This window comes from Uloborus diversus, chromosome 8 (assembly GCF_026930045.1).
Source record: "Uloborus diversus isolate 005 chromosome 8, Udiv.v.3.1, whole genome shotgun sequence".
In the NCBI taxonomy this organism is placed as follows: domain Eukaryota; kingdom Metazoa; phylum Arthropoda; class Arachnida; order Araneae; family Uloboridae; genus Uloborus; species Uloborus diversus.
In genome coordinates this window covers 134,072,549-134,084,894 of record NC_072738.1, presented here as the reverse complement: position 1 = coordinate 134,084,894, position 12,346 = coordinate 134,072,549, and the positions used below count along the sequence as shown (strand labels likewise).

General features: G+C 35.0%; 1 protein-coding gene across 1 annotated transcript in view; it reads left to right on the top strand.

Annotated features, from left to right (window-relative positions):
* Positions 1 to 439: 439 nt before the first annotated feature.
* LOC129228611 (cyclic nucleotide-gated cation channel alpha-3-like) overlaps positions 440 to 12,346 on the top strand; it is a 107,532-nt gene continuing 95,625 nt past the window's right edge. Inside the window, exons 1-2 of the mRNA XM_054863292.1 lie at positions 440 to 548; positions 5,214 to 5,584. Of these exons, the coding sequence (XP_054719267.1) occupies positions 440 to 548; positions 5,214 to 5,584 (480 nt within the window). The remainder of the gene's footprint in view (positions 549 to 5,213; positions 5,585 to 12,346) is intronic.

The window sequence follows — 12,346 nt, the reverse complement described above, 5'->3', positions numbered from 1 at the left end:
ACAATTTTGTGACTGGTGTTACTTTAGTATGAGCCCTAGTTTAAAAACATTTGCTACAAGAGAATTATAATAGTTTACAGTTTCTTTGTTGATCTAATCTCTTCCTAGATAAACCACATTTCAAGAAAAAATAAGATTGTAGCAATTAATTTCCTAAGTGAAAAAAAAGAGTAACTTTTAGAATCGTTAATGCAACAACACATGAGCACTGTTGTCAAAATTTGCGTATAAAACTTATAAGAAATGTGCTGATAACTTTTTTCGCATAGTTTTATGAAAATACAGTCTTTTTCACCTCATATGAAAGAAAAAAATACTGATACAAGGAAGTTTTTTTTTACTGTGATGTCCCTAGTTTCATGGAATTGCCCTTTACGTTTTTGCATTAATATCATTCCTTTCTTTTTCTGCAGCTGAAACTTGGAAGCGGTGATTGATGATGGTCGAAGGCAGCCCTCGGAGAGTCTCAGTATCCCAAGAAGTGAAAATAAAAACTTCTCTAGACCTCACTGATGATGAAGAACATTCGATTCAGAAACATCAACACGGTAAGATACCACACTCAGTTAATTTATTTTTGCAAATGGTAGGCATTTAGAATCTCAATTGGTGTTGTTAGTCCTAATCCGACCCTGGTCCAGCTCTTGACTAGAGCTACTCCATGAGCTCGAAAATCATCAGGATTCTACAGGGTGTCCTGAAATAGACTGATTTCAAAAAATTATAACAATAAAACGGTAAATGATGAAAAAAAAAAAAATCTTGCAGAAAATTCATTTGGTGGACCGTAAATTATTTTCCCCAGAGATGGCGCTGCAAATAGTAAGCCTCTAAGTCAAAAAATAATTATTGAAATTCACCGATTCTTCCGATTGCGAGATGTGGTTGCAGCCGGCGGCAGGTATTTTGAAAATATTGTTGAGTAATTTTGTATATTAAAATTTTTTTCGAAAAACCGTGATGTAATTTTCTGTCTTTCTTTGATTTACGGTCTTACAATCTGCATCGCCATCTATTGGAAAATTATTGAACTAAAGTTTGAAACTCTGGGGGGGGGGGGCGATACTTAGGGCCTACCGCATAAATTTTCTGCAAAAATTATTTTATTATCACTAACCATTTTCCTGTTATAAATTTTTGAAAACAGTCAGTCTTTTTCAGGACACCTTGTACATTTTTGTTTTTCTTTCTAATTGTTCTGCGTCAGAGAGTCTGCGTACTTTTTGCAGACCTAGGGCCATATAGCATCCATTTTTCCCTGTAGTGCTTTACCATTACCACAAGAATTTTGAAGCTCAGTTTCCCAGCTAGAAGGAATCACTAGGGCTCTGTTTGATGCGACACTGCACTAGGAGCTTAATTTTGCAAAGAGCACTCTAAGAAAAACGAGTATTCGAGGTATCTCTTACATGCCGCATAATTGTATGACATGGGCGCTTCATCTTGAAAATCCACCGACTGGAACCAAGTTCGAACCTGGCGCTAGCCAGTTCGAACTTGGTTCAACCGTCTTGGTCAACATAGCTGACAAGCGTTCTCTGCAGCCCTGATTCTAGAACCTAAAGAACATTCAGATTTTTCATCATCAAGCATAATTTTTTTTAATGTTCCTTTCTGTCTTTTACTTATTTTTACCCGTCCTACTAGCAGTAGGTACCTACATAAATTGTAGTGGCACATCTATGAAGCTTCACAATTTGGATGAAAATTTTGTGAACTTCATTTACACACAATTAACCAGTACACTGGTTCGTTTTCGGATCATATTATGTCCAAAATGAAGCACATTTTTTTGGAAGACAATTATGTGTTTAAATCATATTACATTAACTCAAATCTGCAATCAAAAATATTAAAAGATAATTCATTAATTTATGTTACTTGTAATTGCAGCGATTTTACTCAACTAAAATTCGTTTAATTTACCTCGAAACAGATTTACAGTAGTTTTCCTATCAATATTTTACCGGGAATCTATGATCATTTACTGAAAATAATGTAAACTGAAAAAAAAAGGCTTCGGCATCATTTGGAACAATCAGAAAAGTATATTTTCTCGACGCCTGAACAGTGTTCGGGCAAAACAGGTGCTTAATTTGGGCTAGTAAACCAATCAGTAATCACAACACATTATAAATTCTTTGATTTATTGTAGTATATGAGCAAATTTAAATTAAAACAAGCTTAAAAATAAATGTTCTTCGATTCCATTTCACTTGAGATGTGCAAATGGTAACAATATGCAGTTTTATGGAAGTCCGTTAAACAGCAAAAGCTCCAATAAAAATAATTGTGCGAAGTTTTTAACGATGCAGAAATTTTTCCCTTGAAATACCTAAATATATCAAAAGATGACACCCCAAAAGACAATACACAGTCCTTATACTTTAACTAGCAGTACCCGCACGGCGTGCCCGTGCTAAGAAACTAAAGGAAATCCGTTGAATAAAAACAATCCATGCCACCGCCCCCCCCCCTTCTGATGTGAAATGATCATTTTTCTTTAACTGAAATGCATACACACCTTTTTTTAAAAAATCTATTAAAGTCTTCTTGAAATTTAAAACCATTTGCCCAAACACATAAAAGGATTAACAGTAGCAACTTTAAAACTCAAAACTATCCTTCAACTGTATAGTTCATCGTTTACCGCAACAAGCAACCACGCTACCATAACCCTGCCCTTTAGCGAGTGAAGCGGTTTTTCTTCTACAATTTAAAATGTTTCGCTAAATAAACAATACTATAATAAAAACTTTATAAAGAACAATCACTATTGAATAATACGACAAATCAAATTATTTACTTAGATAAGTAACTATCTTCAACTATAAGAACAAAAACAAACGTTGAAGAAATGAGAAAAACAAAACCCAATTGAAAAATCCTACAAAATCAATTTATGTACTTGAATATCGAAAAAAAACGCATTCAAAAATCAGTTCGCTGACCACAACCGTCCCACAATAGCGTAGCCGACCGCGCGTCTGAGCTGCGCGGCATGGTTCTTCGCAGCTATCGATATTGTCGGCCAGCACCCTCTCGAGGAGTTAACTTACCCCGCTATCTATTAGGAATTCATAGAAGTAAACTTACTCCGCCATCTATTAGGATTTCATTGAACTGTACAGTTAATTAAACATTTAATTTGCAATTAGAAATATTTTGAACAATCTGATTTTTAAATAAATAGCCTATAGCCCTCCTTAATAAATGGACTATTCAACACAATAAGTAATTATTAATTTGAACGAGCAGTTCCTGAGTTTAGCGCGTTCAAACACACTCTTCAGCTTTATATTATTAGTATAGATGCTTCAAAACTTCTGATTTTTCGTAAAATTTATGTTGAAAGACAAGTAATTTAATGCCTGAGATCATGAACCAGAGCATATTAAAAATGTAAAAAATACTTTCCATTTTCAATTTAAAATTAAAAAGTTGTGTTCATTGCCAAATTTAATTCGTACCATTCATTTTAATCTTATTAGCAGGAGTTGGAGGACAATACCCTCGAGCAGTATTTCTACAAAATGAAGGGCACTGCTTTAAAAAATTATAATAAAGAAGGAAGTGACGCATATTTATGATTTGCTTTCTGCAATAATCACATTATATTTTGAGTGAATTTATGCTTTTCATTACATTCTTAGCGATAAATATGTTGTTCAAACAGTGAGGAAGTAATATTTTTGTTTCCCAGTTTTAAAATATTTAATTTTGTAGAATTGCACTCATTTTCTGATATAAATTACTAATCAAATAAGAGAATGACGCATCTAACGGCTTTATATATCTGGAAAAACAAGTCACTAAATACCATCAAAAAGCAAAATATTTATTTTTATGTAGAAATACTGTAGTGATTTAGAGTAACTTAGCATCATGTGCGCTAACATTGCAAACCTTCCTGCTTTTTTAAAAAGTAGTATATTTGAGTTCAAAAGAAACTATAGAAGGCCCAGGGTTCCAATATGCGGCAAAAGTATAAAGAGTGCGTCTGAAATGCTCGTGGATTTGTATAGTGCTGTGGATTTGTATAGGGAACATATGTTTATGTGTTCCATATACAAATCCACAGTCCTCGACCAAACTTGGCAGGGAGGTACTTAGGCACTCGAGAAGGAGCGTAGGGGGGTTTTCCAATGCCATAAAAGAACCAAACCATTCGAATTTAAAATTTAGGACCCGAAAGTGGCGTTTATCTATAATATGAGGGCAAAAAATGCTCGAAACAATTAGAATAAAATAACCATATTGAAACACCTGATTTTCCTGCATCAGATAAAATTTGTGCCAATGTTCCAAGGGAATTAGAACGTGAATTATGTATAACTGTTTTTAACTAATTTCATGCTAAAAAGTAGGCAAGCCTTCAATTAGAAATCCATTGTTAATCACGGTCTTTGTTGAACAATTCTTTCATCAAAATTTGTAGCATGAAGAAAATCATTGGGAAGAAAGATCTTTTTTTTTTCCCCCTTGAATATGAACGAATAAAATTCCGGCTTTTGTTTTGAGGCTTTTCCTGTAATCGGGAGAGTTAAAATTTTTCCTTTTTGGTTATCTTTCCGCAATCTATCTTGACATTTTACATTTTTTTTTGAGCAATCACATTGCTTATTGTTCTCATTTGACTGTTTTGAATTTCTATGATTTTATGTTCCCCCCGCCTCCCTTTGCTGCACCACCGTCGAGCGGCCTCCCGTTGTTGCTCCTCTAGCAAAAACTGTCTCCAGATTACTTCCATATCCTACACACACACACACTCATGCCTGCACACAGACACAAACAAACACGCATATATACACATACCTATACACACCTACACACACACAAACATACACCTACACACACACTCATGCCTGCACACAGACACAAACACACACGCACTCGTGATTGCAAAAAACAAAATTTGAATTCCAAATGTCAAAATTATTATTATTTTTTTTTTGTTCAAGCCTGATTGTTGAACACGCGTCACTTGACACAACTTTTATATTCGAGGTAGACCGTGCAAAGCTCAGTATAGCTTACTCAGGATCTTGCGCCAATAAACTCAATAGAATGAAAGACCATGCAAAGCCGGGCGACGTAGCTAGTCTAATAATACAAATCATCACAGAAAAGCACTAATTAAACATTTTTGCTGGCGAAATCGCATTTTGTGACTTACCGTCCTGCAGTAACGCTCTTATTCTTTGTCCCAACAGAGAGCATTCGCAAGACAGAGTCGGAGCCTGGATCGCGTCCTTACAGCCCTGGCAGCTCCCGCTGGAAGAAGCTTCGCACGACCGTCCAGCTAAGCAACGCGGTCGCCCACCATCGGAAACCGCCCTTAAAGAGAGAGGACTCCTTCCTGAAGAGATTCTCGACGAGGCCGCCCAACCTCGAGCCCGATGAACCGACTCAGAGGGCGCCCGGGGACCGGTGGCTGGTACGAAACACGGTCCTGAACCCCGACGAGTCCCTGCTGTTCGGGTGGCTCTGGATGGTCACTTTGTGTGGGCTCTACAACAGTTGGACGCTCATCGCACGTCAAGCCTTTCCCGAGCTACAGGGGGCCCACGAACTTCTTTGGCAGGTACAGAACTTAGAGCAAGAATATAAATGGAGGGCGCAAGGGGCTTAGCATAAGCTGAGGCTACGACTCTAAGTCATGTGATTCAACAACGACGAATGTTTGACACGTTTTGCGTGAAACTAGCGAAAGAAACCTGATTTCTTCCAACGCTTTGCTTTAAAATCTCTCACGTGACTTGGAGTCTTTGGTTCGCCTAAGAAAGTCTTCCCTCCCTCCATTTTATCTCTTCTTAATGTTACAGAAATCTATGTCGCTCATTTGGAAGAAGAGTGCCGCAATACGAAAAAATGAAATTTTACAGGAGAAGCGTTTGAAATTGAACTCTTCAGGCAATTCGCATTACGAAAAGTAAGTTCGCTGTGCTCCGCAGTGGTTAATATTAGAACAAAAAATCTGTTAGTATTTTCCAAAGAAGATAACGTCATTTGATGGCCTTTAAGCGAAAAAAAAAAGAAAATTAAACATTTTGTATTGTGGCACTCTTTTTCCAAACGAGCGATGTAGATCAAAATGCCTGTGTGTGTGTTCCTTATACAAATGTCGATTATCAGTCGGATCTTTACCAATTCGACACAGGAGTTCTTTGATGCTCAGGAATTCACATAAGGAGGGGGGGGGATCGAATGAAAATCCTGGAAATTTAACGTTCATGCCTATGAAAAGCAATGTCTGAATTTTCTGGAAAAACAAAGAAAATCCTGAAAGGTCTAAATTTTTATTTTGAACCATAAAACTGCTGTTTTCTACACGTTAGCGGAAAATTTTACTTTTTTTTTTTTTAAATTTAAGTCTCATTGTTGAACACGCGTCACTTGACATAACTGTTACTTTCATGTAACGCTAGGTTTTTTTTAATGTAAATTATTGCATACCGTCCAGTGATGTTACTCCAAATCCTTTCTCAATGTTTCGTATTCCAGCAGTACTGCGTGTTGAACACAAAGTCAAAAATTTCGTCACGCAACTTCCAAAAACTTTTTTAAGCGTTTGATTACTTTTTTTACGTATCGATTTCCTTGAATTAAAACTTCGTGCCTCAAAAAAAAAAAAAAAAAAACTTAAATATTTGTTGTATAAACATATAAGCATTTTAATATTTGATGGTATTTTGCATACTTCTTACATTGTACTTCTTACTTATGTATTGACTTCTAAGTAAGAATCATTCCTTTAAAATACAGTCAACTCTCTTTAACTCGAAGCCTCAAGAAACCGGCTGAAACCATACCGGTAGTTGGTGTAATGGAAGGTTCCTACAGAATTCTCATTAGTTTGAGACCCATGAAAACTTCAAAATAAGGGAATATTCGAGTTGTAAGGCTTCGAACTATCGCGAGTTGACCGTGACTGTTTCGTTTTTTGCTCCTCGTGTAAAGATTGCGGATTCTGAGTTACTGTCCAACCACGGATTGTATGGAATTGGCAAACGTCCAGTTAAGACGAGTCTATATGAATTGGGGGGAAGGTAAAAATTTGATGCATGTGTTCCTCTCATTTGAAAGAGACGCGGCTTAATTTAGAGGCTAACATACATCTACAAACGCTGACATCCCTAAAAACTAATAGGTGCTTCCATTTCCGCCTGTAAACCGGATGTTTGCCTTTCCATACAATCCGTGGTCAGACAGTACATGGTTACCGTGCTAGGCCAGGCCATTGATGTTTTCCATTTTAAAAAGTAAAGAATTTTATTATTGAGCTTTAGAGCGTGGGGTGCCCTTAATCTATATATATAAAAATGGACTTTGGTAAATTTGTTCCCTAAGATCTCAGAAACTACCCGGCAGATTTGGCTGAAACTTTCACCGTTTGTTCCTTTTTGGTACTGGGGAGGTTTGTAGACCAGTTCGATAAAAATCCGATTGATAGTTCCTTTTTTATTCTAATTTGTCCAAATTTTCGCATAAATGCCCCAATATAACGGTTAAAAAATACGTGCACATATTAAAATTATGTGTCCATCGAAAGCGCTTATTTTTCTGCTGAAGATGGCATCTGTTAGAAAGTTCTAAGTTGTATGAAAAACGAGTTATGGGCTTTTTTTGTTCCATGTTCGAAGGCTTTCCTCAACCCAATTCATTATTTAGTGTATCGTCTCAACTCCCAGTTCATAGTTAGAATTGTTGAATGTTTTTGTGTTTCGTCTGACTGTTTGAGGCTTTTCAAGTCAAATCTTAAAGTAACGTTTTTTCCCCAAGACTGGCTAATAATAACTATAGATTTGGTTGATTATTTTCCATTTAAATGGAACTTTAGTGTAATTAATGGGATTTTTTTATTATTATTTGCGCTGATTGGATTTTTTAATCATTATCCAATCTAACAGCAGAAACCTCGCCAAAATTTATGCAGAAAGATTTCAGTAGCGGATGCATTTGGCAGTTTTTTCAACTGTCACGGTTTTTGAAGTCAAAGACTACGTAATAATGTTTGTCAGCTTTCACCATGTAAACAAAATTTCGTCAATCAAAGAATCTTTAAAAACTTTTTTTACTGTAAAATAATCCAGCAACTAAATTAGGCAAATCCATAAACAGCACAAAAACTTCCATTAATGTGACTTTGTGCACAAATTCAAACCATCGCCAAATTTTACTACTTATTTCGGAAATATTACGGATGAAATTGTTTAGCGCCATTTTATGGTGACCAAAAGTATCTTAGCATATGGCGACAGGTGACAGGAAAAAACGTCCCCGGAAATAATGTCCCCGGATGAAACATCCCCGGAAAAAACGTCCCCCAGGAAAAATCGTCCCTTAGGAAAAAACGTCCCTGTTGAAAATGCGTCCCGTATAAACAAAATTGAGAAGCAAAGTGTTTTACCATTTCCACTGACGAATTGCATTTTGTTCAGCATTTGTTTGAACACTCTGTTTTATGGTAATTAAATAGCGTCAATGTGCGAGAGATACTGGCGATAAGAGAAAACAGAGAAAAAATCTCCCGTAAAGAATTCTAAATTCAGTTTTTAACTTAAAGCGCCAAGAAAACTACACATAAAATTAAAAATATTTTAGTGACGCCATCTATTAGCTAGCTGGTTAACTAGATCCGTACCATTGTAGGGAGTTGGAGCAATTCATAAAGGCAATGATGTATGTCTCTTGTTAACTAGATACTTAATAGATGGCGCTACTAAAACCCTTTCTTAATTCAATGTATTCAACCAAAATGCTGCTAAAGTTTTAATAAATTGCATAAAATGATCAAAAAAACTGAGCATCTCAATTTTGTTTATACGGGACGTTTTTTCTAGGGGACGTTTTTTCATAGGGGACGTTACTTCCAGGGACTTTTCTTCCGGGGACGTTATTTCCGGGGACGTTTTGCTGGGGACGTTTTTTCCTAGAACCATGGCGACAATATATCTTTAACAAAAATTAGTAACATATCGTTTTACAAAGTAAGGAGGGGGAGCATTATCCAAGGTATTCCAAAACGATTCCCGCAAATTCGGTAATATTTTAAATCGCACCTAGAACCCACAATAATTGAGATTTTCCAAAATAACTAAAGCAAGTTTAAGGGGATCACGGGCGCGCGCTACATTTTCAAACAGTTCGTTCTTCAATAGACATACAGAGAAGGTAAGACTCCATGTAAAAAAAAAAGAATAATAATAAGTATTAACTGATAAATCTTTTCAAACATGTGAAGTTTAATTTCATGTTTCGGAAATTCTTCAAATTTATATACGCTTTCGTATTTTCGTTTCTCAATGAATACTATTTTGCTCTTTTTACTTACTGCTACTTTAGTTTTATGAGTAAGAAAGAAGCTAGATTTTAAATCACGTCAAAAAGGTGTGTTTAAAGTTCCTTCACTTAAAACAGAAAACAAATGCAAGTAAATATTGTTTCTCATAATTATTGCTAACCCAGGCAACGCCGGGTAATTTTGCTAGTAGGATATAAAACTAATTAATCAAAGCATACCCAAAATAAAAATTCAATATATTTTAGATTTCTAAATAAATATAATTGTTCGTAAAAAATAAGAAGAGATACGTATCATTGTTATAATATATGCAAATGCAATATCATGAATATCTATTACTAACATAATTTTCGGCGTTTGTGTGTGTTTACTTATTTATTTACATATTTATTATTTTTTTCTAAATTGCCACTAAAAATCGTACATTCTTTGAAAATGCGTTACCTTTTCCCAAAATTATTTCATTTTAAAAATACTTACATTCACTTTCAAAGCACATTAATTTCATTTTCAGAACGAATTAATTTATCCTTCAAATCTCTAGTTCCCAAAAAAGTACAAAACTTATTGTAAAAAAATAATAATAATAAGATTCCGGTATATACTTTTTTCATATTGTAAACCACTAAAACGAAAATCCAAAATAGTTTTCAACTCATTCTACTTCATGCAAATTTTTTCACATGATGTAAATCTATGTTCAACCATTTTCCCAATAGACAGTAATATTGTAAAACGGAACAGCAGTAGAGTTTCGTGCAAAAATGGCCACTCGATGATTCAAAATCTTGTATTTACGGATTTACACCCTTTTTGCTCTCAACGGCTTAATTAATGTTTACTATTCTCCGATTTGAAGAAAATTAAAAAATGTTGTGGTGTGGTGGTTATGTCAGAGGTGGTATATTCACTACATAACTCGGTTTTAAATGATCACTGTTTAATACACATATTTACACGTTCACTCTTCCAGTGACAATCTTGTTCTGACTGCCAGTGCTGATTCTCAGTTAGCCTTGTGGGAGTTCAAGTGGTTGCGCAATTGATGTTTCCATAGTTGCGCAATTGGGATTTCTCCTTTTGCATGAACTGATCTGATGAATTTATGGGTTTCCCACAATGTATTTAAAGTACGAAATACTAAAAAGTATAAGTTACATCCTCATATGTATAATAGCCAATGATCAAGTAACACTCCCGACGTCATCAACAATGAAACTCACACCATGGCATGATAATTTGATAATATGTTTTGCTAATGTTTAAGATGCAAGGGAAAGGCTTTATTGTGACAAATGCTGAACTCGATCCGGTCACTTAACTGTTTTACTGGTAAGACTGTGTCGTTTTAGAAGAATGAAGAAACGAAAAAGGGGTCAACAATGAACGCTACCTACTGGAGTTTATGGTTAATCCACTGGAGTGAGGGTTAAAATTTCAACTATCAAAATATCACCAAACAGACAATTGCTTCGTTCAAAAATAGAAGCAATTTTCACCGGTCATATCTCGGCGAGCGATTTTCTAGTTATATATAGTAACAAATATTTTATTATTATCACGATTAATATTATTGTAATCATAATGATAATGATAATTAGAGAAAATCACTCTCAACCTTATAACAGTTTATTAAGTAAGCATCGAGTGTGTTAAATAGATTGCTAATAATGCTTGACATTTGCTTACAGAATGATGCATGACTCTATGCATTCGGCGTATATTACTCGCTATGTTAAGTTCAAGTTTGTTCGCTATGCTTAAAGCTTTATCATCAAATAATGATAATTAACGGCATCTATAATTGGAGACTGAGGATCCTCATCTCGGTTGTTCTCGCCTGTATATGAGTATGTAATAGTGCTATGCAAAATACACTTACTATCAACCGTTAGCAAGTGAGAATGAATGTTGTATTTATTGTATTAGTTTTAGTTTAGTTCTAAATAACATAAAGTAACATAAGTTCCATAAGTTCTAAATATCATCGGAAATAAGTTTTTTATACAGCATCTCATCTCATTCAAAGCTGCTATGCCATTTAGTAGGTGAACAACTGTAATGTAATCAATCAATGATTTTTTGTATCAATCGAACAAATTTATCTGTAGACAGATTTTACCAGCTAGAAAAAAATTATTATGTTGAAAAACATATAGCTTATGTTTTGAGCTTGGATTATATGAACAATAAAATACCGTAAAATGGTACAACTTTTTGCCAAGGGGGCAACAATGGGCCACTGTTGCCATGGCGATGATTCTGCTCTCTAGTGGCCTGTTTTCCGAACTTACGAGTTTCAAAAAAAAAAAAATCACTAGGTAGTGTTACCATTTAGGTAGCTAAAAACGCTTTATCAGAGATTGCCATTGTTTTTTTATACCTTAGATAATTTAGTAGTTCTTAGTGCGTGATTCGATCCACTCGTGGAAGAGCCAAAATTCTCCTCCTTATACTGTTTTCCAAGATCTGGTAAGTTCAGATTTGCTTTACTAATTTGTCAGTTATGAATTAAGCCGCTTTTTGACTTAAAATGTTTCATAGTTTTCACGAACTCTCAACATTTATCGAAAATGGGAATGTTGGGGTACAACAATTGGCCACCTATTTTTCACGGATTTTAGTGGCTTGGAGCTTCATTTTATTCTCTGTAGGGATGCTTTCGTCGTATTTTGTGCTATTTATTGCAAATAATAGCAAGAAAAGACAGAAGAAAGCTTAAGGGTCACCCTATCCTCCTAGGAGTACTCCTAGGAGTTTTTGAAGAAGGTGCTGACTGAAATCCGAAACAAATACAAACTGAGATAATTTTAAAAAATTATTTATTTTGATAAGATTTGGAATAAGAAATGTGGTTTCACATTTCAGTTTTCATTTTTTTTTTTTTTTTTTTTTTTTTTTTTTTTTTTTTTTTGATTTCGTCTAAATTTGGTCAGACCTACATATTTTCTGAAACCTAAGTATAGGTCCCTAGTCTCTAGTTGGTGAGGTTTTTCTAGTTTTCAAATGTTTCTATGTCAAAACCTAGGCAGATAATAAAGA